Source organism: Excalfactoria chinensis, chromosome 15 (genome assembly GCF_039878825.1).
Source record: "Excalfactoria chinensis isolate bCotChi1 chromosome 15, bCotChi1.hap2, whole genome shotgun sequence".
NCBI classification, from domain to species: domain Eukaryota; kingdom Metazoa; phylum Chordata; class Aves; order Galliformes; family Phasianidae; genus Excalfactoria; species Excalfactoria chinensis.
The window spans coordinates 6,056,334-6,083,301 of NC_092839.1; the positions used below are offsets into that span (position 1 = coordinate 6,056,334).

The 26,968-nt window shown below is 40.2% G+C and overlaps 1 protein-coding gene across 7 annotated transcripts; it reads left to right on the plus strand.

Annotated features, from left to right (window-relative positions):
* Positions 1-240: 240 nt before the first annotated feature.
* STAU1 (staufen double-stranded RNA binding protein 1) lies at positions 241-26,787 on the plus strand. 7 transcript variants are annotated; one of them, XM_072349794.1, is made up of 17 exons: positions 241-380; positions 4,757-4,823; positions 9,315-9,591; positions 9,996-10,120; positions 11,493-11,649; positions 12,218-12,356; positions 13,020-13,185; positions 17,900-17,998; positions 19,308-19,538; positions 20,076-20,219; positions 20,701-20,847; positions 21,582-21,654; positions 21,962-22,281; positions 22,996-23,118; positions 24,261-24,346; positions 24,439-24,486; positions 25,008-26,787. In XM_072349794.1, exons 3-17 carry the CDS (start codon positions 9,399-9,401, stop codon positions 25,093-25,095), a joined length of 2,139 nt encoding a protein of 712 aa, XP_072205895.1. In that variant the 5' UTR covers positions 241-380; positions 4,757-4,823; positions 9,315-9,398; the 3' UTR covers positions 25,096-26,787. The 7 variants fall into 7 exon arrangements, with proteins under 7 accessions (XP_072205895.1, XP_072205901.1, XP_072205896.1 ...); XM_072349800.1 differs by having other exon boundaries at positions 24,444-24,486; XM_072349795.1 differs by having other exon boundaries at positions 19,326-19,538.
* Positions 26,788-26,968: the final 181 nt, after the last annotated feature.

Here is a 26,968-nt window from a genome sequence, read left to right on the forward strand (position 1 = left end):
GCCGGGAGCTGTAGTCTCACCGCGCGGAGCCGGCCTAAGGCCGTGGCGCGAGGCACGCCGGGACTTGTAGTCGCCCCAAAGGAGGCGGCGCTCCCGCCGGCCCGCGCGCCCATTGGTCGAAAGCGCGGAAAGGGGCGTTTCCCGATGGGGCCCCCAGCGCTCCCGATTGGCCGCCCGCCTCCCCCGCCTCCCGTCGCGGTGGCGTCACTTCCTCCCCGGCCGGAGCTGGCCCCGCTCATTCTCTTTAGTGTTTGCCCTGTGCCCGCCGCCTCCCGCCGCCGCCGCGGTCGCCCCCCGGCCCCCCCCCCCGGGACCCGGCCCATGGACTGAGCCGCCCGCTGGCCCGCAGCCGGCCCGGGAGCCGCAGCCCAGGCAGCCAGGTGAGGGGGAGGCGGCCCGGGCTCCCCCCGGTAGCGGGGCGGGGGGTGGCGGCGGGGCCTAGCGAGGCCCTGGGGAGGGGCCCGGCTCCGCTCTCCCCCCCGCCCCGCTCCGGGCCCTGCCCAGCTGCCGGGGGCGGCCCCGCCGCGGGGGGGGATCGGGCAGGTGGCGGGAGCGCGCCGCGGGGCCGCCCCTCCGAGCCGCTCCTCCGAGCCGCCCCTCAGCCGCGTTGGGTCCCTGCCGGGAGCGGCGCCGGCCCCTGCCCGCCGGTAACGCCGGGGGGTGACAGCGGGCGGAACGGCGGCTGCCCTCGGCCCGCCCCTGTCCCGCTTCGGCGCGGTGGGAGCGGCGGCGGCTGCCTTCGGAGCGGGGCTGCGTGAGCCGGGGGCTCCGGGAGTGCCCGTAGCGAGGGCAGCAGCCGCGGCTCTCGGGGTGCCGCTCCTCAGGAGCCGCCCGATCCCTCCGGTGGGTGTAGGGACGGCGCGGCAGCCCGCAGCCTCCCCGCGGACATGGCAGCGCGCACCCCGAGGCGGCGGCTGGCAGCGCTGCTTCGCTGACCGCGGGCCCCGTGCCTCCTCTGGCTGCCCCCCGGTCAATGCTGCTTCCCCGATCCTCGCTCTCGTCACGTAGTTTCTCGGGAGCTGCGCTAGCAACAAGTTCTTGTCGCATCCTTACTGCTCTCTGCTCCGAGCTGCACGGCTCGGCTCCGTTTGTGCTCTGCGGGGCGGTGCTGTCGCTGGGAGCAGTGACAGCCGTTTCTGGTTGATCTGTATTTTGGGGATTCTTTTGTCCTTTTTCTGACAGGTTAAAGGCAAACCTGGGAAGAACGTCATTGGGAATTGATAGGCAGCGAGGTGTATCAATAGCAGTGAAATGAGATACTTGCATAGAAGGCCCCTGCCTGCTTTTAGGACAGTATATTTAAAGAAGTTCTTAAATCCTACCGATGACACACAGCCTCACTGCGCAGCTGCTCCGTCCATGCTGACAGATCATTACTTTCTAAAAACCTTTTCCCAGTGAGTTTTGACAGCACAGCGATGGCTGTGATGGAGCAGAGCGTTCCCTGATTTGTCCATTTATCATCTCAAATGAGATATCGTGGTACCAAGCAACAAATCTGTGTGCTCAGGCTGCTCTGGAGGTGGTAGCTGTCATAACTTACCCAGGTGACCATCACAACCTGATGAAAGCTTTAGGATTAAATGGGTAATATTGTTTCTGCACGTATTGTTTTCTGATATTGGCTCAGAATTTCCTTTCAAAGCTGCTCTGAGGTGTTTATCACGGAATCATAGGACAGCCTGGGTTCAAAAGGACCACAGCGATCATTTAGTTTCACTCCCCCCTGCTATGTGCAGGGTTGCCAACCACCAGACCAGGTGAGATGACAATTCTTTGTGATTACTTTAAGTAGACTCTCTCTTTCATAACGTTTATCATCAGTCATGATTTCACTGTCACACCTGAGGTATTTGGTGGCAAAATTAAAGTATTCATAGGTTGGCATTAATTTGGAGTGTGATTACCATAACAGAATAGAAATCCATGCTCTGTATTCCGTATCTCACCAAAAAGCAGTGATTTGTTCTGAGGACAACACGGACTTTCACAATTGTTTTAAAATTGTGCTGTCTGGAATCCTTGCTGGGGTTCCTTATTGCATGAGGGTTCTTAGAGATGTGGCTGGAGCCACGGAGCAGATCTGTGTGTGGTTACCATGTGAGCTGTAATTAGTATCTGTGGCTCTCTGGCCTGTCGTACTTCTGGGAGCAACAAGCAAATATGAAGTGCAGCACCTCCTGACAGCACCACCCAGCTGGAAGCAGCCACGTGAGTGAGCGCTCATCTTTGTTGGTGATCGCCTCATCGCTTTCTGCTTGATTCTTTTGCACTGTTTGGAGCTGTCTGGTTTATGGGCACATCTGTCAGCTCCCTTCTGCTCCTTCAGGTTTTACTTTCAGATTGTAGCTTTTCATCAGCTTTCTCTAATTCATGACCATTGCTTTGGAACTGTTCTGTCTGATGGAGGTTTCTCTTAGAAAGACCAGCACCTTTCTCATCAGTGAGTGCTGGTTTGGGATGGTCCTACCCAGATGCTATAGAAAAAGATTTGTTGAAGATGAAGGCGCTGCTCAGCTGTGCTTTACGTGCTGTGTAAATAGCCTCAGGTCTATAAAGCTTGAAGTATTGTTTATCTGTATTGGTAGAGTGTATTTATTTACAGTTCGGTTGTAAATGGTCAAGTGTTGTTAATGCTGTTGCAGGAGCCAAGTGCTCTAGGTTTTTGTGCTATATATACAGAGCTACTGATGTGCAGTTTTGAGATCTGTGTTAGGAAATGAACCATCTCAGCAAACCTGATGGAATCTGTGGAGATGTGTTCTCGGTGCTCCCAAATGAGCATGCAACGAAACAAGGAGGTTCTGCCACCATATCTGAGTTATTTAAAGGTCCTTTAGAAAAGGCTGGAGGAAGGGAGGTTTTCTGAATGTTATTTTGCCCAGCTGTGATGGATGCACAGCAGCCTTCCTCAGTCTGAAGCAACAGGTGGCAGTGTGGCTGGACCAGCGGCTGCTCTGCTCTGCCTGCATGCTGTAGGTGACCGTAGGTGTGTGCTGGGCTGGGCTGCCCCAGTGAGAGAGTGCAGTGCCAGAGGGGGCAGGCAGTGAGTGCTGTGTGTCCCATGGGGTGTTGTTTGGGTTCTGTCTGGGTCCCACCTTGGTACTTGCATCCCATGGTAGAGTTCAGGCTTGGGCTTTTTCTGGTCCCTGTTGAATTCGTGCATTTCAGGGAACTGCCCTGCTTGGTGAACAACTTGTCAGTAATGAGGAAAATTAATCACCCTTGCTATTCAACTGAAGGGGCAGCAGCTGTTAAGGTGCCTTGTGTCGTGAAACATCCCATTTCAGAAAGAATTTTTTAGTTTAGATCCTCGTTTTCTGTAGCAAAACTCGTTCTTGGTTATTGTCTATGACACAATTTTTAGCTGCTCATCTCAATCTGTAATTTGTGTCCCGATGGTTTTGTTGGTGTTTCTCATTCCCCTCTGCTCTTGTATCTAAAAAGCCCGTCTGCTGCTGGCACCTCAGGAATTGGTGCACAGAAGGTTTTAATGGGATATGCCTGTGATAGGCAGCTTAATAATGGCACGTGGTTACGTGTGGATCCCCAGATGTGCACGTCCCAGAGAACAGAACACCTTCACATCTGCTGCTGACAATGAACAAAATACATTTCTTTGGGAACTTGCTCTCTGTTGTGTTCTCATCTGGCCTCTCGGCATTCGGAGCACGTCTGTGGTAGATCATTGTGAGATCCCCTTGTTTCAGACCTGATCTTTGAGCTCCAGTTGCTGCCCCTCAATGATGGGGAAGGACTGGTGCTGGTGGGGGTTGTGCTGTGTGGTCCCTGTGATACAGGGAAGCAGCAACACGTTGCATCTGTTTGCAGTGGCAGCTCTGAGGCATTCATTCCAACTGTGTGTTTATCAATTACTTCAAGTTTGCCAACAAGTCATCTCCATCACCCACAGTGGTATGGTGCGTTGCAGGCCTTACTATTAGAAAGTTCTATCTCCATGTATTTTTAAGCCTGCCACATCTTGCTCTGTCACTTGAGGCGTGGAGAAAGATTATTCCTTTCCACCCCAAGAACTGTGTTGTGCTTGTGGGCTGCTGTTGTCAGCCCCTCTTCTTCAGCATATGTGAGCCCAAATCCATCCCTGTTTCTTATAGGATATACTATTCTAAAGCTCAGAGTGCCGCCTGCTTTATTATTTATTGCTAACCGGGTCCCTATTTGTCTCAAGGTGTGGCACCCATGCGGTGTGGATGCAGTGCTCCAGCTGAGGGCTCAGTGACACTGATTTGGAGTCACGGGCTGCTTCTCAGGCTGTTCTGCTTCAGGATGATGGTTGCTCTTTACAAAGCAGGCATGGAGTTTGCCTTTTCTGTATCCTCATCTGTTCTCAGGGACTGCTGATGACTGGTTACAGCTCTAGGGTTCATTGTAGGGTTTTAAAACAGCTCAAGTTAATTGAAGACCTCGTGCATCCCATTTCTCTTCTAATCTTAACCAAGGTTGACACCTTACCCGCTGTGCTGCTGGTAGTAACACTACTGGACACCCGTGTGCAGTTGGCATTAGTCATGGAAAAGGATTAAACACATTGTGCTATATTTTTAAGCAGAATAAAACAATGTTTTGATTTCTATTTAGAACAGTCCATGCAAATGACGGATTTCATATTTAGCACCTAATAAAGATTAGGAAGTTTCTAGCAAGGTTGGTTTTCTTTGTCTGAGGGAAATCATTTTGTGATGTTTGCTGTAGGCTTTTGTGGAGCCAAATGCTAACTCTCTCTTTTTTCTTCTAGGGATTCTCCATCATAAATACCCCATTCACAACTAAATCCAAATCTCCCCTGTCTGGATCTTCTAAAGGTACAGGAAACTTACTTAAAACGTTCGAGTTTCTTACTTTTTACTTGCATTATATTAAAGAAAGCTCACATTGTGGTAAAGTGTGATGATCCCCAGGAAGTGTCTGTTGTGTGACCCTCTGGCTTCTATGTGCAACACAAGTAACTGAGAAATTAGAAATAAAGTCTTAATTTGCTTTGTCAGAGTGTGCTTTGACATTGCTTGTAGGAGGGAGCTAAATGTTTTTTGTTTTAAAGAAAACAATATGGAATCATAGAATGGCCTGGGTTGAAAAGGACCACAATGATCATCCATTTTCAACCTCCCTGCTATGTGCAAGGTCGCCAACCACCAGACCAGGCTGCCCAGAGCCACATCCAGCCTGGCCTTATATGTTTGTATATGCCAACTTGTAGCGTGTGGTCTTGTCAATTGCTACGCAGGGTCTAAAACTATGAGAAATCTGTAAAGTGAAGCCTTACAAGTCACCAGATGTGTTAACTGCCAACAGCGGAGGTGAATTTGTGAAACAGTGCCTAAATTCAATCTAATCTACTCTGAAATAGCTGTGAATGGGTGATAACTTGCTGGATGTTGATTCTATTTTTTGGTTGGAATATAAGAACATCAGATCGGTGAGTGAAGAGGAAATCAGAGAACCAGAGTGTGTCAATGATGTACCAATTGATGTAGAAAGAAGCATTAAGTGTACTTAGTGCCAACAGGTTAAAATGATACATCAATTGGAAGAGGTTTATTGTCACAGCGTTTTAGCTGTCTCCCTGGTAATAAATTTCTGTTCAGCTGTGGAAAACGCCTGGCATGCTCAGCTCTCAGCTACTTGAATGTCGTGGGGATAAACCCTGAACTAATGGGGTGTTCTGCAGGCTCCAGATTTCTGTTTCAAGTAAAGGTTAACTGATTGATTCCTTAACATTTCAGTTCTGTTAGACATTGCTGCTGCTTCCACCTTTAGAATGAGTCATGGAAAGGAACACTCACGTGATCCCATTGAGTGTTTTCTTTCTTGTTATATTAATAGTCCCAGAGGCCAAATATTTGTACAGTAGTTTTGGTCATCAAATCCTGGTTACATATGTAATTGCAGAGTATTTTGCAAAGAAGAGTGGGTGGGACTATTGGCGTCTTACAGATGCTTGAAGTAAGCTGTGCTGAAACTTGTGGTACCCAACTCCCCTGGAAGTCTTTGGATTCCCAGCAGGTACAGGAAGGCTGAACTCTTCCCATTTTTGACTTGTCAGGCTGGAGGAGGGTGTGTGGTGAGCTCTGGGAGGTGTGCTTCAAAGCCACATTCATACACGGCCAAGCAGCCGGACTGTCAGAGGAGCTGGGCAGTTGTTCCCACGCTGAGAACAAACGTGTCGTGAGCGATGGATGTGTCTGCAGTGACCTTTTTTTGTCTGGTTGTGGAATGTGAACAGCTGAAGCCTATTCTCAGTTGGGTTGGTTTCCAAAACTTTGTTGTTTTAAGCACTAGGATGTGAGTTTAAGTCTCCAGAGATTTTGTGAATAGTGCCTGAATTGTTTGCCCTGAATGTTATTCTAGTTAGAGGTGTTCAAAAAGAAGCTTTTTTGGACTGGATGACTTCATCTCATGATAGAGTGAGATCTGGATAGAAAACAGTCCAGACTGTCTTGGTGTGAGGCTCCTCAGTATTCTACAGTAAATATAGCAAGTGAACTAATAGTATTCTTGTTGGGGCCTTTCTTTCTTGGAATAAAAAAAGAAAGAGGGATCAGCATTAAGGTTTGCCTAGTATCATGAGAGTGAAATAGGATGAAGGGAAGAATAAGTTGTAGAAGTTAGTGACATTTTTAAAGCTGAACTGCTGAATGTAGTCTTCTCTCTTTACATAGAATAATGTTGGATTTTGCTCTAAAGCACATACTGACATCCTTGAAACAGTTGCTGTGAGTTGACATCTGTGGTTGTAGAATGTCTGTGCTGTTCTGTGGATAGGCTGATAGAATTTGGTTTGTGTTCTGCAGTAGCAGCAGTTTTCTTTGCATCCAGGAGCCTGAGACATGTAGCAGAATGGTGGTTTAAAGTATCCCGTACTAAGCTGTTTCTGGAATGAGGAGTTGTGCTTTTATGCCATTTTTAATCACCAACCACAGTTTATACAATTGCTTTATGGACCCACAAAGTGAGTTCTGAGAAAAAGCAATGTAAGAGGTGGACTTCAGTACACCACAAAAATAATGGAGAAATTGAATACAGTATAGAACAAAACTCATTTGTGACACGACAGTGAAAGCCGGAATGTTTTTATGTGCAAATTTTAAATAGAAAATAGAAAAATTGCTCTAGAATTAAACTATCAGCAATCGGTTCTGCTTAAAACAAAAGGCTTTTGCAGATTTCTAGCCAGATATGGATTTGATGAGATGCTTGTTTAGCAGCCCTTTACTATTGAAAGTATATGATTCTTCTCTGTGTTGTGTGATAGCTGACTAGAAAACAACTTTAGTATATGTATATTTGATGTTGAAATTCCACATTCCCTACAAACACACGATTGCAAGGACAAGAATAATGTCCTGCTTTAGAAATGAAGCATTTCTAGGCAGAGTTCTGAGCAAAACGTTCCAGACTTCCTTTCCAGCCTGATCCGAAAGATCCCGCTGTTACTGACTTCTAAACCCAACACTGTGGGGATCATAAATTGGTGAATTTCAGTTCATTTGAGATACGCTGCGCCTCAGCAGTAAATAATCATTCACTGCTTATAGGACTACGAGATTATGGATTCGTTTGTGGCAATTGTATTATATTTGAGTATGTTCAGAGTTTCTAGTAACACTCCTGGGAATGGAACTTAGCTATTAGAAAATGATTACCCCAGAGTCTTAGTCTACATATTTTTGATCCTTGTCTTTCAGTTTCTTTGAGCTCCTTCAGATAGGATTCCCCAGTGCCTTTTTCACGGTTACAAGGCACCCTAATGCTCACTTTGATAGTCAAATATAGCGTTTACTTTGAGTATAGGGAACGTAATAGATCTTGTGAACTAACGAGGCCTTCTGAAGTAATTTTCCTGTGTAGTGAAAAACAAAGCTACCCAGCCAGCAGTGTGGTAAGCCTGATGTGTTTATGGTAGTTCTTCAAAGCTAAAATATTCCAGATGGCAGATTGATTTGTATGTGTTGCCTTCTGTAGCTTTTTTTCTGACCAGATAAAATCTTTGTATGGGGGCATTACCTGAGTTCTCCCCTCTGAATTGTTCTTTCAGTATCAGACTAAAAGCTTCAGTCTGGCTCACAGCTGTTCCTCTTACATTGGGAAAGCCCATTCACATTTGAGGCTTACGGAGCACTTGTGGAGTTGTGTTGCTACTAAGAGCTCCCCGGTGGTATCTGGAGCAGTGATTTCACTTGTACCCTTCATCTGCAATTATGTCAAGGGAAAAAAAAAACAATCCCTTTGTTTGATGCTTTAATAATAAAGTCTGTGGCAGATGAGTGTGTGCATCCATGTGTGTGCGTTTGTGTGTAAAATGTATTTACTTGGCTGTGAAATTTATTTTGAACAAATTGATATGTGGATGGTAAGTGGATATGGACAGCTGAGCTCTGGCAGCAAAGATAGCCTCAAACTGGCAACCTCCTGGTGTATATTTAGGTTTAACTGTCTGAGCACGAAGATAATGTTGCATCCATGTGTAAGAGAAATCTAACACTAATTTGTCAGTGGAGGAAGGACCTATCACAGTATTGCACTATGCCTGCTGCAAGTACATTGCTTGGAGGCGTTTCTTTTCTTCCATGAACGTGTTGCCTATGAACACACTCAACCCTTGTTTACAGGATTGTAAGGCTGAGTAACTCTAAACTGATAGCTTGGAACTGTAAGTGACACTTTGTGACACAAGTAGAAGTATCCTTCAAAATGTGTGTTACTTACAAACTTTATAAGCTCTTAGACCTTCTTTCTTTTCCCCACCAGTAGCTACTTCAGCATTTTTCTGCTACACATCAGTTGTTCTCCCTTGTAAACGATCGGCTGTTCTGTTTAATGATCCTGGAAAAAAAACAGAAGTACATGTTTATTAAAAAAAAAAGGACCCATTCTGAAGAATTTCTCCATAAAGGATTCATTTGTTCCTTGTCCTTCCAAGTTCATTTTCTTTTTTTGTTTTTATTAGAAATAGTAAGAAGTGTAACCTGTTCATGTGGGTTGCTCTACGCTCACTGTATAAGCAGTGGTTATCAGTTTAGGTAATGGGATTTGCTTTGTAAGGTGACTCAGTGTTGTAGCAGAGTCAGGAAGTTAAATAAGCAAACATAAATAAGACTCTTACACTACGTTTAGAGATTTAAATGTGCTATTAAGACTGGATGTCTGAGAGTTACTGCATACCAAATGGGAACAATGGCTGCTTGATTTAATGCTCCCCTTTTTGCTAATTGAGAAATAACTTCAGCAGGTCGTTATTTAGAGAATGCTAAACATTCTATATTAACTTTTCTCCTTCCATCTTTACGTTTTAGGTCAGCAATTCGGTTCCACTGCACTGAGTTTGCCTGCATTCAAAACTGTTTGCCTACAGTAACTTGCTCTGGTTGGAAGTGAACATGTCTCAAGTTCAAATTCAGAATCCTTCTGCTGCCCTTGCAGGGAGCCAAATATTGAATAAGAACCCGTCTCTTTCACAGCCACTGAGTATTCCTTCTACTACTAGTTCTTTGCCCTCTGAAAATGCAGGTAGACCTATCCAAAATTCTGCTTTACCCTCTGCATCTGTTACATCTACCAATGCAGCTGCAGGTGAGATTGAGAATCGGTTAATAGATATTATCATTAATAGAATATCTATTCTTGACTTTATGGACCTATGAATATTGTAAAAGTAATATTTATTGAACTCCAGCAGCTTGTAATGTTTGCTCCACGCTGAAAGGAGTCTGTCTTGAGGCAGACAGAAGCACTCCTTTGCATGGAGTTCTGTTTGTAATACTGAAAAATACTTCACATTTTCATACACTGTTTGGAGGTCCCAAAGTTGTTCAGGGAATGTGCTGTTGCTGTTTTGGTTAATGACCAGAACTGTCCAATCCAGTGAACGTATTTCTGGGGTGTATTAATGCTAAGAAAATGTAGGATTCTTATTTAAAATGTTTGTAGATTTCATTGCTACCTGTTCATTTATCTGCTTTTATGTAATCTTTCAGCTCCTTCTAACATGGCAAACCCCAAAGAGAAAACCCCAATGTGTCTTGTGAATGAGTTAGCCCGTTTCAACAAGATTCAGCCTGAATATAAGCTTCTGAGTGAGCAAGGTCCAGCTCATTCAAAGGTACCTATTCATATAAGTTTCTCATTTCTGTTCTTGTACTTTTTTAGTGGAAAAGCAAAGGATGTGCCTTTAGTTGTAAATCAAACGAGCTCGTCTTCCTAATTTTCGGGTATTTGGAAAACACAGATTTTAGTATGTATTTTTTGATGCCTGAAGTACAGTACAATTGAACAGTGTTGAACATTCATCTGGTACAAAACAGTTACATTCGCAAAAGAATCTTTGGTCTGTAATGGTGGGGATTATGGAAATGCCTAGGACAAGCCAGCATGTGGTGTTCATCCGATATCACTGCAATCCTGTACAAAGATTGTGTGTTAAAAGCCCAGTCATATGCAGTTTGTTTAGTGTTCTGTTTGCCCATAGAGAGAGAATTTCTAAGAGATACAGTAAATATCGAAGCAATTTGTGCTACTTCAAAGTACAATGAAGATGTGAGTTTTAACGCTATTAAGCTTTTTAATTCTCACTGGAGGTCTCTATTGAAAGGTCTACTGAGGTCAAGGCGTGCAAGGAAAATCAGCCTGGGCTACATCTACTTAATCTGACACCATCTCCTTAAGGTGTTGTCTGGAACAGTGTTAGTGTTGTATGCTAGAGGAATTGCCTTTGATGTGGGTAGTGCTGAGAATTAAAATCTTTCAACCCAAATATTTATAATGTCAGCTTCAGTGTGCAAAGCAGGCAAGGTTTGCCTTTGCAAAAAGTAATGGAATAACATCGAGAGCATCTGTTCACTTGTTTTCATTCTGATTGAAATTAAATTTCATTTAATTACCAGAGAGACTTTGGCTTTCTGTTGTCTGATTAATTTGTGAAAATTTAGGGCAATATATATCCTTCCTTATCTCATGTAAAGAGAAGTGTCACACCATTACTCTATAATCAGACAGGTTTGCACTCACCTGGGGCCATGCAGGAGGTTTTTTAGTGCAATGTGAACTTATCATTCCTCAAACTACTGGTAAATACAGCTTATTAAAAAAACAAGGTGTCAAATCAGCAAGTTGTTGTGGAATAAGGTCTGGTTTCCAAGGCAGCTGTTCTGATGGATGTTGACATATTATCTATCCATGTTGTGGTCACCTCTGTATGCAGTGCCTCTTTTGTTTGATAGCCTGTATGATCTTGTGCAACATGCATGCTAGTGCTAGCTGCAGTTATGTGAAATTCTTGGGTAAGTAATCAGGGATATCCTGTAGATGTCCCAAATGTTTAAAATGTGGAGTTGACATAGTAGTTAAGGAAAGCACTGGATACTGTCTTCTCAACTTTTGCATCAGTAAAAGACTCGCAGTTCCATGGAAGACAGTCTAATAAATGTTGTAAATTCTGAACCCACTCATAGTAAGAAATGTTCTCTATTTCTCAGGTGTTTACAGTGCAGCTGACTCTTGGGGACCAGCACTGGGAAGCTGAAGGAACTAGTATTAAAAAAGCGCAACATGCAGCAGCTGCCAAAGCCTTGGAAGGGACAAAGTTCCCTAAACCTACAGCTCGTCCATCTCGTAGTGAAGGCAAGAATCCAGGTATAGCCCTTAAAACTTTCCTTTACATTTACGTGACTGTTCTTTATCAGATGAGAATGTTAAGTCAGTTATTCATCCACATGAAGTCGGCACGGAGCAAAATGTTTAGAGCCATCAGCAGCAATATACCTTCCTTGTCAAAAGGCAGATTGCAGTTTGAAAGGGAAGAGTCATTAAAAGCCCTTGTTAGTTGTTGAATACAAGAAGAAATACTCAGTCGTTCTTAGTAAACAACAGAAGCAGAAGATATATGTAGCATGTCTGTTAGTTTCAAAAGATGTTTAGAAAAAGAAATCGGTGTTCTGCACAACGTATTAGCTATGCTGTGAAAATCAACCTGTAGCTTAACAAAGCTTCACCCCCCCCCAAAAAAAAAATAATTATAAGAGAATTGGCACAATTGATCTAGGCTTGTAATTTAATATGCATCACATGTGTATTTTCTTTGTTTTCCAAATATGAAATGGCAAAATCTAGTCTTCCTTTTCTGTTAGGAAACAGGATGAGAGTTTGTATTGCTGCAGGCTCTAGTGACAGTTGGACAACCCTTTATTTCCTTTTTATTTAGACAGTGTAACCCCTACAGTGGAGTTGAATGCACTTTGCATGAAGCTGGGAAAGAAACCTCTGTATAAACCTATTGATCCTTATACAGGGATGAGATCCACTTATAACTATACAATGAGAGGTGGTACTTATCCTCCACGGTATGTATTGTTTAATTTTTGGGTTTTGCAGTCTTTGAACTTCTCTCTTCATCTGATGTCATCTGAAAACTATCAGAAAATGCAATGTCCCTTAAGCACGAATTCAGCTTGAAAGACAGACAGTCTGAGGCAAAAAGGTTTTGAGAAATACACTCCATGTAAAACTGCAGTTTGTCTTCATGGTTTTGTCTTTTGGGGGGAGGGGAATGTGAAGGAACTGAACCAGGTGATGAAGTGTTTTGAAGGACACTCAGATATATTTGGCTTCATGAAGGGAATACCTAATATTTCTTGCATTTCCCTTCTGTGTAGAAACAATTAGATGCCTTTTTTTAGAATTAACTGTTTAAGTTGAGGATTCCGTATAAAGTATGTTCTGAGCACTGAAATGAAGAGTTCAAGGCTTGCAGGACTAACAGCTTTGTCAAAGCATCGTTGTATTGTTTTAGTTTGTTATAAAATATTGTACAACAAGAATCGTTAACAGTCTCTTTTACTTATATCTCCCTAAAATCTTTTAGACTTAAAATTTGGCTTTTTAATACTCATGCTTATGTGCTGAGTAGTGATTGTTGATACCTGAGGGATTCTTCCACATATATGTTTCTGTAGATTTGCTTTGTAGGCCAAACTATTTACTTATTGACGTTTATCTCTTTATAGGTACTTTTACCCATTTCCTGTTGGGCCTTTACTTTATCAAGTTGAGCTTTCAATTGGGGGGCAACAGTTCCATGGGAAAGGAAGAACAAGACAAGCTGCTAAGCATGATGCAGCTGCTAAAGCACTGAAAGTTCTGCAGAATGAGCCCCTGCCTGAGAAACCAGAGGTGGGAATGGATTAAGTGTTTTAAGCATAAATTGTTAAGATCGTTGTAGATGTTTTATCTACATTGTAGATGTAGATTATTGTAGATGTTTTTCCAAATTGAGAGGAAGATTGTATTATGTAATTAAATTCCATGTAGGAATGTTTATGTACGTGTGTCACTGGAAGCAATTGGATTAAAATAGTAATAATTTTCTATAGAACTAGAAATTTCCCAAATGAAGTTTTATTAATTCTTTTGCTGCAGTGTTTTTCCACAGCAGTTCTGTAGGCCTCTGTCAGATGTAATAAACAGCAGAGCTTATATAGGAAGCAATATCTTATCAGGTACAGATAGTATGCAAACTTCTGAAGAAATCTAAGCCGCGCAGTTAGACTCCAGTACAGGCAACACAGGGATCAGACACAGGTTTCCTTCCTGGGCAAAATTTCTGTGTGATTACAGAACGAACAACAGAACATAAAGAAGAACCCACAGGAAGTTCATGGAAGTAGTGAAGTTGTGCACAATTTTTAATAGAAATAATAAGAAGCAAAATTGTGTCCCTTCATATGTCTATGGTTGTTTGACATTTCTCATTCCAAGATCCCCGCTTTTTATTTTATTTTCTTTTATTTAGTGTGCTTAGGTGGGAAGTCTCACTGTGTGCACACGAGGTCCTGGATCTGAGGTGACTTTGTGCAACCTCTCCATGTGTGCTGAGTGACTTCTCTACCCAAAGCTCTCAGTGTAGGGAGTTTGTTGGTTACAGAGTCTGACTGGGGGAGGGGAAAAAAAGAAAGCAGGCAATTAGGCAAGAATGTCATTAGGAGTCTCAGACAGATTTTTTAAAAAGTGGGAATTACCAGAAATTAGTGAGGGAACCCAGAGAATATGTTGTGAAGCCAACAGATATTGAGTTAAAAATGTATGGAGCTGGTCAGAGTGTGGGTGGTCAGGGACAAGCTGGGGGTTTTCAGCAAGTGAGATCAAGCCTGAGGGAGATATTTTCTTTCAGCACAGGAGGCCCCCAGATTTCTAAGTACGGTCATTCTCTCTCACTGATCCATAATAATCGCTTTTTGCACTCGTCCTAAAAGACAACCTGCTGTCTGTGGAAGTTTGTGTACTGGACACAAGGAGTCCAGCTCTGCAGAAAATCATGGGATCACAACTGAAGTCATTTCTGTTCACTTCTTTAGAAAAATTTATGTGCAAGTGACTTTTCGAGTATTTGTAAAGGTGTTTAAAGCTGAGTAACATGGTCTTCACAACACATGCTGTACTTCCACGTGATCATGTATTCTTTACATGGTTGTCTCTTCCAGTGTAAATAGTGTGAATTGAGAAATGAGGGAAGTAAACCTAGAGGGTTCCTTTTCTTGTTTGCTTATTTTAAGAACATGACCAGGAAATTGCTATTGTGAGTTATACAAGAGATTACAAGAACAGAGAACTATTTTATGAATAGAACAGAATGTGTTTTGACTCTGCTATACATATGCTGGGCCACTTGAAGTACGCTTTCACAAGAAACATGGATTTGTCTTTTTATTTTCAGTTATTTATGCTTGACTTCTACTAAGTGAACATAAAGAAATACAGCTGTGCTTAAAGAGAGCAATCCTTTGAACAGAATACTGTTTTACAAAAAGCACTCAAATTAGATCTTAAATTTAGTACTTCAGTACCAAGTTCATTAATATTTGAGATTCTGGAATGTTACGGCTTTGGGTATGTCTGAGGGAGTTACTATCTTTGAAACAGCTTTTTTGCACCAGACAAGATGGAGAGAAAATAAGGAGTATTTTACCACTAAGTGAATGCTGTTCAGTGAGGCAAGATTGCTGAAGGATGCAGCAGTGTAAGATCCTAAGAGATTCCACTACATGTGCACACAGTGAAGGCATTTAAGATCTTTTCTAAGCAGACATAGTCCTGATGCTTCTACTTGTCACTTGATGTTGTCAGTAATTATTCTTTTAAACATGCTTAATTTTCATGGATCCCATTAGCGTGTGTCTATGTATAAAATGTGTAACCTTGAGCTCCTCTAATTTTAGCCAGAAAATATTCAATACTGAAGAATAAATCATTGAGTAAAATGAGTAGACTTAAAGCATAACCATTTACCGTACCTTCTTAGAGCACAAATCTGGAAGCTGTGGCAGAAGGATTGTGATAAAATTTGCTCTCAGCTGGCCAGAGCACTGCCTGAGCAACTGATCTAATTTTAAGTTGTCTGTGCTTTGAGCAGGAGTCTATAGTAGGAAATCTCCAAAGGATCATTCCAACCTAAATTAGTCTGACTGGAGTTCAGACACACTGACAAGGAGGCAGAACTGCATATTCAGAGACAGAAGTAATAAAGGCCAGATTTAAAGCTTGGAAAGCAATGTTTTCCAGCGCAGTGCTCAGGCAGAAATTGTAACATTTGCCTGAAAACACTAAAACCAAAATTGCTTCTGTTTTTTTTTCTATTTATCTGTTAAATATCAGCTGCTCTTTATAACTTTAACACGGAAGAAAATGTTGATAGCTCTGTTGCAATCAAAGTAGTTCTCATCAGCAATTTTCATTATTTGCTTGTAAGCAATCCTTGAGGAATTATGTGTTGAAAGACTTCCTAGAAAAGGCGGAATCCCTTTTAAAGGATTATATTACTTTTTCAGGTTCTTTAGGAGCTTCTTAATCTATAGTATTTTTTTTTTGTTTCATTATTACTTTTTCAATTGATAGAGGGGGGATCTAATAATTTGATAAAAGCAAAATGGAGGTTTGTTTGTGGTCTCATTCTAATTTAGAGGCCTGGATTCCTTGGAGAGGAATGTACACGTGCAAGATACTTTAAAAGCAGACTTTATAGATGATCTGCCTCAGCATTGCTGGGAAAGAGGAAGAAGGTGGGGGTGTGATTATCTTTGATTTATAAAATAAACTGTTCTGGAATTGAAGTGGAGGCAAAATAATTGGTGAATGAGCCGTAGTCTGTTTTGATATTAATTTACTCTTTTTAAATAAAAACACTGAGAAAAATACCTGTTGTAAACCATTTGAACAGACTTGAAATATGCAAAGAATATACAAAAGTAATAGAGCAGGTAATTTCATACTGTATCTTTGTTTTGTTGTGGAAATGTTTTAAATGGAAAAGTAATCCAATGAAGAGAGGCCCTGGTCATCTTGGCAAGGAAAAATGTGGGAATTTCACAAGCTGGAATGTATCTGGGATTACAAGGAAGGGAAAGATGTTTGTAATTAAAGTGATTGTGCAAATGTTTCTACAGTAAAGTCAGTGACAGATCATTCCTATCAATGCTGTCAGTAATGTGCTGTAACGCACTAATAAAATAAGCCCTTAAGAGTTCAAATACTTTTTCTGGGATTATGATACTATTCATTTCTAACATACCACTTGCATTAGAAATGGATTTTAGAATATGATGGTGGAGATTTTTGATGCCACTAGTCAATCTTTTACCCTCACTGTGCCTCCTGATGAGATGTATCTTGTGGTTCTTGGAGCGTAGGTCCTGCCTGCATTTCTTGTGTGCTGCAGTGTGCTTTACTCCTATGGGAGTGGTGCCATCATGTGGTCTTGGTTTTCACAGACCTGGAGGTTGCTCTGTGTATTGGAAGATCAAAAATATCAGGTGTTATCATAGGAACCGCATAAAATCTGATGGGATGCAAGGAAGGAGAGTATGTATTTTGTTCAAAGATTGGAAGAGGCTGCTTTAAATGGTGGGAATCAAACATAAATGTCCTTCATGTTCTGATCTAACTTGTTAGTAACAGGTACTGAGGATGCTTGCTACCATCAAAACTAGATTTAATCAGTAAAGCTCTCTAGCATATATCTGCTGCTTCAATAAAATATATAAATCATTTTGGTTTGCCGGTTGCACAACCAGTATTGCAGTTTAATATAATTGGTGTAATTGTTGCTATTCATCTTTATCATAATCTTTACTATATCACTGCTGAACACTTAGTCTTAAAATTTCTCTGTTGCTGTTATCGCGCCTCTTAGTTCATGTTGATACCAACATCAGTGAAGACATTTTTGGAATCACAATCAGAATTTTATGAGGAGATACATAGAGGTGCCTGTAGGTAAGCTCCACCTGGCACTGCTGTCCTTCTAGCAAGGTGTAAGATATCAGAGATGTTCAGTATTTGATTTAAGGCAAGTTTCTGACAGTATGCTCCTCAGTCGTAGATGAAGAACTTGAAAGAGTGCAAGTTGAATGACAGCTCTGTGCCAGGGTCTGATAAGTCATCCTTTATTCACATTGGTCCCATTCTCAGAATCTTCATTTTTTCTGGCCTTTCTCTTATCTGATACTGTCTTAGTGCTTTTGGTACAAATGTCCAATCAGCATATGAAAACTGTATTTCATAAAGGTACTTCCATTTGGAAAGCAGTTCATTTAATGCTTCAATTTCTTGATCTTTAGATAGATTTTAAACCTATTGGCCCATATTCCATTTATAGTTTTTCTCCTATCATGAGCACATGAGAATAAGGAGGTATGCTAGCTTTTACCCATACACCTTAAAAGAGCTTCCTAAATTTCAGGTCTGTAGTACGTGTGCTGCATTTTTGCACATTCATGTAAAAGGGCAGTAAAAATTAAGCTACTTAAACAATTTGAGAGTTCAATAAACTGGTTGGATTAATCAAATTCAATTTAATAGGATCTTTATTTTAAATAGAGTATGCTTCTTTTAGGTTAACGGAAAAGAACCAGATGATGAAAATCTCAATAAATCTGAAATAAGCCAAGTTTTTGAGATTGCACTTAAAAGGAACTTGCCTGTGAATTTTGAGGTATGTTTATTTTACAAGCTCTAGATCTGTTTTCATTAGAAAATTAAGGCTACACATTAAGTAGAGTCTTTTCTAGGTAACCCAAACAACTGACTTAAACATGCCTTGTTAGTTGTGAGTACATGTTCATTTTTGACAGTCACCCCGATTGTCTCAGAGTTCGTAAGGTTAAGTGATGAAAGAAATCCACCTGTTCACCAAGTCATGCACTAAAATCATAGCATGAGTGAACAGCTATGCTGTGGTTGTCCGTGCAATCTTCTCCAAGTTTTGTTTTTTATTATATCAGTATTACAGTGGAAAAAAAATAAAATGAAACACAACCCCACATGAAAGATTAGAACACTGGAGCACAAAGTCAAGGCAGAAGGGAGTAACATGCTCTGAAGGAGCTTATTTATGGAAGTATTTTCTTAACTGAGCACTGATGTGGACTACCCGCAAGTTGCAGAATCTCACAGATAGGTTTCTTTTCTTGCCATGAGGTGACCTCATGTGCATCTTACTTTCCTTTCCCTTTGGCCTGGCTGCTTGCTGCCTCTTTGCCCCTCCTTGATCATTTAGTTACCTTAAATCAGTAGCTTCAATAGGAGCATCTTAATTGCACTAAAATATTAATTTATTGTGTTGCCTTCCTGAGCTGGCAGAATAACTTTTCAATCAATTATATGAATGATTACAATAAGAAAATGTAATTGTGTGCAACTAAATTGCTTTTTAAACTGTTCTATGAAATTTTACATGAATCTTCCAGTTATTACAGATTGGCATGAACATCACCAGTAAAAATATACTGTCACAAAAAGCCAGTTGTGGGTGGAAGCTCTCAATTCATTTTTATCTTTTGACTCTGAATGTTCTGAAGCATGATTTGTTAGGAGTGGAGTTAAGACTAAATCTGTAGTAAGCAGCTAGCACTTAAATGTTTCCAGAATTACTGATCTCTGAGTTAAATTGCTGGATCCCAAGTAATGACCTTCTCAGTGATGTTCTGTTACTGTAACATAATGTATGAGGTGATGTTATCTGCATGGAAGTTGACAGTGAAATAGAACAGTCACTTTGAAGGAGTAAATAAGCAAGATGGGTTCATGACTGTAATATGTAAATAATGTTTATGGCTTGCTGCATCTGGTCTTCTAACATGGATTTATTTGGGTGGGATTATGTTATTAGACGATTATTTCAATAGTCTATTTATGAATTTTATCAAAATTTGCTATCTGTTTATCCATAGTGATTGAGAGAATTTTGCTATAAACAATGTACCGTGCCATTTTTAATAAGTGTTTATCACGCTTTCACTCAGTTTTTCCCTCTGAAACAGGTGACCAAGGAAAGTGGCCCTCCCCATATGAAGAGCTTTGTAACCAAGGTGTCAGTTGGAGAATTCATGGGTGAAGGTGAAGGAAAGAGCAAGAAGATCTCAAAGAAAAATGCTGCAATAGCAGTCCTAGAAGAACTGAAAAAATTGCCGCCCCTTCCTACGGTTGAGAAAATGAAGCCACGAATCAAAAAGAAAACAAAATCAATAGTGAAGGTAAGAGGCAATCTAACTGCTGTAAATCATCACACGACAGACATTTCTTAGTCAATTATAAACACTCTTAGATTGCATAACATTTATCATCAGTTTGATGCTGCAAAAGAATGTTTTGCTCCCACTGGGAGCAAATGGGCTTCTGTCAATATTTTTACAACAGTTCATAATAAATTCAGGATGAAAGAGAAACCGTGTAAAAGAGTGAATGGTACCTAAAAAACATGCTCAGACTTTCAACCCTTAGCACAGGGTTTTGCATGACTTTTACCTTCTACAAATTCTCCTGCAATCCTTTCCTTTCCAACATATGATAAGAATTTCTGAAACTGTTTCCAGTGGTAGGTTCTGTATGGTCAACTGTGATAGTAGAGCCAAATAAATTGGGTGTTTCTCCATGGCTGCAGTGGCATTTTGTTAAGTAATTTTGGTTTTAGTTTGTTTTTAATTCAGAAAATAATGCGTTCAGTGGCTTTGTTTTCCTGACTTACACATTCACTAATTTTGGCTTATATTCTGAACATTTTTCTTGTATAGCTGCAGACAAGTCCAGAATATGGTCAAGGCATGAATCCCATTAGCAGACTTGCCCAGATACAGCAGGCCAAGAAAGAGAAGGAACCAGAGTACATGCTCATCACAGAACGCGGTCTTCCAAGACGCAGGGAATTTGTTATGCAGGTTTGTATGTTGACTTGAGAAAATTAGTTGCTTGGCTGTGATGTTTCTTTTTTTTGTTGTTGTTGTTGGCTTATTGTGATCACAGTGTGATGATGATATTCAAAATGGATAGGATTACAGGCAAATTTGTATTGAATTTATTACAGAAATATTAGTAGATTCCACCAGATAATTAATTCTTCATTTTTTCCTTCCTGTGTGTTGCCTTGCAGTACAATGCTTTCTGCATTCTTTATTGTGAATTCTAATAGTGTGTTAGTTTTCTGATGTTGACTATCTGTTGGTCTCTACTAATGATGTCCTCCAGCCCTCTTATATTCTGGAAAAAGCAGAAAAATTAGTTCCTTTCCAGTACATTAGGAAAAATTGCTAAACGGGTAACTTCAGCTTGAGAAACTGAATACAGGTGAACAGGGAACAAATCTGAAGATTCAATCCTAAGCTTAAGATTTTGCTTGCTCTTTCTTCCTCTTTTGTCCAGGTGAAAGTTGGTGTACACACAGCCGAAGGAATGGGCACAAACAAAAAGGTTGCTAAACGCAATGCAGCAGAAAATATGTTGGAAATTTTAGGTTTCAAGATCCCTCAACCTCAGCCTCCAAAACCAGCATTAAAGACAGAAGAGAAGGTAATATTCTTTGAATGCTGACCACAGAGTTTAAACAATAGCAGCTTTGCAAGGCAGTAAGGGTATAGTAAAGTCATGCCTTCTGCAGTGGTCAGGAAAGCATTCTATTGAGGTGACTTCTCTAAATAACTGCATTTTGGAAACATCAGGGATTCAACTCTGTGAGCAAATGAAAGTCTCATCAGAAGGCTCAGTTTAAATGTATTTTCCAGGGAATGGTTCAGTATGAGTATTTGATGCATTTGGTCTTAGAAACTGGCAAAAATGTGGGTTACACTGTATATTGGAATTTGTGGGTAGCTTTATCAGTAATTTCAGTCACAAGTTTGTAACAGATTTTATTCTCCAGTGGGTTTCCTAGCATGGAAAGAGCCTTGCATTCTTGCCTATTGATTCAGCAGATGTGAAGTTAAAATATCAAGTCTTGTTTCCTCTTTTTCATGTGTGTCCACTTGTTTCCAATGCTTGTTACCAGCAATATGAATGTTATTTTAACTGGCTAATAATGGTATCTACTCCTCAATAGCTGCATTCCTAATAAAACTTGAGTAACTTGTAGATGGCTTTATTCATTCAATAAGAATCACAGAACTTGTCTTTTCTTTATAGGTATATGAGAGTAGAGAGACATTTGAATCGTAATTCTTCAGTAAAATTTTGACAAGTCTTTAACATTTGAGGGGAAAAAATGTTTTTAAAGGCATATTGTTTGACCTCATTTCTTTATTTCTAAGACACCAGTGAAGAAACCAGGTGATGGAAGAAAAGTAACTTTCTTCGAGCCGGGCTCTGAAGAGACTTCAACTAGTAAGTAACCTTACTGAAAGAAGCACAGCCCTGCTGCATTTCTCTGTCCCTTAAAAGCATCATTCAACATGCTGTAATAAGCAGAAGTGTTGGGCCAATTTCTGTGTGAGGAAAAGGTAGGGAGAGGAGGAGAGATCAGTCTCTTTGACTTAGGAGAAAGTTTCTCTGATACACAGTCCAGGTGAGGATGGGAGCAGATTCCCTGGAAAAGTGATGCAGTTTCTGTCTCCTGGGGTTAGCGTTCCAGGTTTGGAGGAATAGTTGCAATAAGCAAGCTCTGTATTGGTGGTACCTTTCTTCTCCTCAGGTAATAAAGAAGACGAGTTTAGGATGCCTTATCTCAGTCATCAGCAGCTTCCCGCTGGAATTCTTCCCATGGTCCCTGAGGTTGCACAAGCTGTAGGAGCCAGTCAAGGACACCACACCAAAGAATTCAGTAGGGCAGCCCCAAATCCTGCCAAGGCCACTGTAACAGCAATGATTGCTAGAGAGCTATTATATGGTGGTACTTCTCCTACTGCTGAGACCATATTAAAAAATAACAACTCATCAGGCCATGTGCCCCACGGACCACTTACCAGGCCCTCTGAACAGCTGGACTATCTTTCCAATGTTCAAGGAATCCAGGTAAACGTTCAGTTTTCAAGAGTTCTTCCAGAGCTATCAAAACTGATGCAACTTGTTTTAAAGCATTTTAGTTCTGCTGGTGACTGATGTTCATGTAAACACTTCACCTACAAAATATACTGACTTTTACAGCTTTTTTTTAATTATTATTTTGTTGCTAAACATGCACTATATACTACATCCTCAGGCTGAGTTCAGTGCTGGTGTGTAGGCCTCTGAAAAGAACAACAATGAAAGTAGTGTTTTCTGTCATGATGTGGGAACATAATGTGAACTCAGGAGGGTTTTTTTGAAAACTTGATGCATTCACACTGCCATAAACTGTGCATTTATGGTGCATTTACTTTAGTCCCTTTCATTAGAATCACATTTAATTTCCTATCTTGATACTTTAATGATATTGTTCTTAATAATAAGAGCTCTGTCAATTTAAAAGTGTAACAGGAAAAAAATTCAGGTAGCAGTGAGTTGAATAAAAATCCTAGAAATAATCATTATGCAGCAATTGTAATCCAGAAGGCTTGCAGCTCCTGTGATTACTCACAGTTATTGTTACAACTGAAGTAAAAGAAGTAAATGGTTCTGCTGGCTGACAGGTGATGAGTAAAAGTAGAGTTTGGTTTCATATATGGGCAAATAATCTTTAGTAGTTGTGATGTATTATTTCTTATATTTGACTAACTGAAAAGAACTAAATAATTCTCTTTTCTTCAGGTTGAATATAAAGACTTTCCAAAAAATAACAAGAATGAGTTTGTGTCTCTTATAAACTGTTCCTCTCAGCCACCACTGATCAGCCATGGAATTGGAAAGGATGTAGAGTCTTGTCACGATATGGTATGATGACTTTTACTGAAATGCTTTCTTTTTTGTCTTCAATAAGCTAAGTAATACAGCAGGTAGAACAGGATTCCATTACTGTCAGATAATAATTAAGTGCTGTACAATTCCCTGAATATTTTAGTCAAATACATCACGGGTTGCTGAAATAACTGATGAATAATATCAACATCTAATTTAAATAACCTTTAACATGCTTAATATATGCTAATAATTTTGGTTTACAGGAAGTACTTCTTGGCAGAAGTTTATTTCCTTTGGTGTCTAGTGGTGACTAGACCACAGGCTAAAGTAAGAGTTTGTAATATGTAAATGCATGTAAGAAAACTGGTTTTAATGATTTTTAGACTCGATATTTTGGGTTTTTTTGCAATAATATTATAATAGCTATATTTTGTTAGAGATCCCTTTGATCTTTGTCACTTAGTTTTGATGCCCATCTCTATATCCTGCTGTAAAGAGCTCCTGGAAGACTAAGCACACAGATCAGTGTAGTAGGTGAAGGGAAAAGGACAGCAGCATTCAAGCTTAACCATTGTGATTTGGTAGATGTGAGGACAATCCTGGGCTGATGGGAGAGCATTCCCATGTTCAGATATTCAGCTTTCACTAATAAATGTACCATAACAAACTGGGTGTTTTGAAGATGTGCGCCTGAAATTGATCTGAACAAAACTGAGAAATCTTTTCAGTTCTTAAAGGAAATGACTTTTGCATTAGCCACATTAACAAAATACACTTCTTTTATGCAGTTATGTGTGCCCTGTTTGTACTCTGATACTTCAGTCATTTCTTTTTTTCTTATTCTATGGAGGACTTTTTGGTTCTTAACCCAAGTACTGTGTACAGTTGGAGCCGTTAATAATTCTGTCTTTTCCCATGATAATAATAGTACTGCTGAATTAATGTTTCCCTGTTGCTAAAACAGATGCTGTGGGAATCCTCTAGCCACAGTACCATTCTGTTGTTTATTATAGTAAGATCAAATTCTACACCATTTAATATTTTCTGCCATAATTCTGATTATTCAAAAATATATTACCGAAATTAGAATGCTTACTTTGAATCGCAGTCCCCAGTTCACTAAACTAATGAAATGAACTCCAGTTGGATTGTTGGATGTTGCTTCTTTTCTTTAGGCTGCATTGAACATTTTGAAGTTGCTCTCTGAGCTGGACCAACAAAACACAGAGATGCCAAGAACAGGAAATGGACCAATGTCTGTGTGAGTGTGACCCATTGACTTTCCCTTGTATTATTGGAAACCTGTAACCCTAAGATAAACAAATAAAATATGAGGGTTTTTTTCTTTGCCAGAGAAGTTAAAATACCAAGGGCTGTTACCTTCCTGAGAAGGACGAGAGGGTAGGTTTTATGATCCAGCTTGTAATTTTCTTGTAATGTCAAATGCAAGTTACTAAGCTTAATGCTAGAGCAAGTGGATAAAATGTGATGGCTGTGATACACAGGAATTTTGACTGTGATATCTCTGCTTAAATTAGTTACATGTATTTGTAAATGATGTGATGCTTTTCTGTGGGTTTAAGTATTAGAGCAGCTTCTAGACATTTCCTGCGTGTAAATTGTAATCTCTGTTTAGATTTCACAGCTTGCTCGCATAATAAGTGGTGTGGGAGCGGGAGGGGAGGGGGGTCGTAAATTTGTCTTTTAGCAGAAAAAATAAAGTGGCTTTTTGTTCTGTCATTTAGAAAACAAGCTACCAAAAAAACTGAATCAGCAGAATGCTGATTGATTAAAAATTGAGGCCGGTTGCATGTAAGCAGATTGTCATCTGCACCTTAAGTCCTCTGCATCAGATTTAGAAGTGTCTTGTTAGAGGAAGTGGTGCTTTATCCTGTAAGTAACAGATGTTTCCTCATTCGTAGATGTGTGAAACAAGAAATGGAAAGTGACCCTCTTCTCAAACCGGCGAACTCAAACACTTTGGGACAAACACTGGACAGCACTGCCTAAAAAGGCTTTTGACTGGACCCAAACATGAAAGCACCAGAGAAAATCAAATGCTTCCTATTAATGTAACCTGTTTTAGAGTGCTACAGTCTTTACAACCTACTGTAGTGTCTAAATCATAACTGTTGCTTTTTCTTCAAACAGTGATAAATTTTTAGTTTCATTATGTTGTTTTGATTGAAATGACACTATAAATTTTTCATTTAAAAGTTTCTTAATTGTATCTAGGACAATAGCACAGTTTAGAAACTTTGTCTTCTGAGACTGACATGTTATCTGTGAACTAACTTGGGAAGATCATATCCATGTATGTGGTTATTTTGCTTTTATTGAAATAGCAAGTTTCTCTGCAAACAAATTGTGTGCCCACCATTTTTAAGAACTCCAGTATTTTTGCAAACCTGGTGTAATTATCCAACGGTTGAATGAATTATAACACTTCAGGAATTTTAAACTTTGATCATATTTGGTTAATTTCTAGTTTTGTTGAGTTAGGGGTATGGGAACTTGAATGCAACGTGACTGTAAGTGATCTCTGATCTGTGTTTTAAAGACTGTGTGTATAGATGACACACAGCTCACTACATTACAGGATATGATCTCAATGTATAAAACTGCAGATTGATTTTCCTTGAGTGCTTTATACTGTTTAATTACATCTCCATGTAGGGCTGAAAAAAATTACCTATGTTTATATATAAACTGTGTTGCTTTTGATGTTGTGTTATTGCGCACTGAACTGTGTGCAATAAAGTATTTGCATATGGTCCAGGTAAAGCACGATAGCCTTGCAAGTTAAGTACTGCTTCAGTTCATTGTTTACGCTGGAATTTTTTCTCCCCATGGAATGTAAGTAAAACGTAGTGTTTGTCACCAATAAATGGTAATACTAAATTTTTTCGGGGTTAATTTATTCTTGTATGCCACTACAGGGGCTGCTTTTTTATAGGATCTGTAATGCTTGTGACATAGTACGGGCGGTATTGTAAAGCTATGGCGTAACTGTACAATGATTATCAACAACATATGAATAATTACTATTTAGCGATGTGGAGAATGTGAAATATTGGCAAGGCCAAGGAAATTCAAAAGTAACGTAGGTACATTTTGTAATGTGTGCCACAGTGTATTAGTGCAACTGTATTCATGAAAGCTTAAGCTAACCTTATGATTATGACAGGAAACCTGGCGCTACAGGTTGGAATGATTTTAAAGTTTAAGTCTCTACTTTCAAGTTTCCTTGTTTGCTTGTAATCTGAGTCCTAACCTTGCCTTGCACCTAGTGACTGGGGAAGTAGTACTTTAAGAAATGAAGCGAAACTGTCCCCCAGCAACAAAAATTGGCACAGTGGGCTGACCCATGGCAGTGTGTCATTTGGATGTGAACTATGTTCATGTGTACTTAACTGGTAATCTGTAGCAACACTTCCTATATGCAGTGTGTGTAGTAACTCATCGTAGAGAGCAGTAACTGCACATGCTGTGACTCAGAGCTAAATGTCTCAGCCTTCTTTATTTGCATTATCAAAAACTATTGGGCTACATTAACTGCATACCAAATTTTATGGAATCAAGTTGGCTTTGATCATTATAAGAGCAAAAAACATTGTAAAACATTTTGGTTGTTGTTTCTTTTTTTTAACATTTGTAGAACTAAATGATGTACATTTAAAAATTAAAAGAAACTTGCTAGGCTGAGGCTTTGTATTGCAAATCCTTACAATTGATAAGCTATTTACCAAACAATACTGGGAAACAAATAGCATATCGGTAGCAGTGTAAATGATCTCCCTGCATCTATCTGCTGCAACCTAGTTTTCTCTTTGGATGGAACTTCTGGCTTTTTAGTAAGTCATTTGCTGGTAATGCTGTTTCA

Bases quoted from the DNA above. Each gene is read 5' to 3' on its own strand.
- STAU1 (XM_072349794.1), top strand. From the start codon at position 9,399: ATGTCTCAAGTTCAAATTCAGAATCCTTCTGCTGCCCTTGCAGGGAGC. The intron at 11,650-12,217 runs GTATAGCCCTTA...CTTTTTATTTAG, and splicing joins TAGTGAAGGCAAGAATCCAG to ACAGTGTAACCCCTACAGTG. The intron at 19,539-20,075 runs GTAAGAGGCAAT...TTTCTTGTATAG, and splicing joins AAACAAAATCAATAGTGAAG to CTGCAGACAAGTCCAGAATA.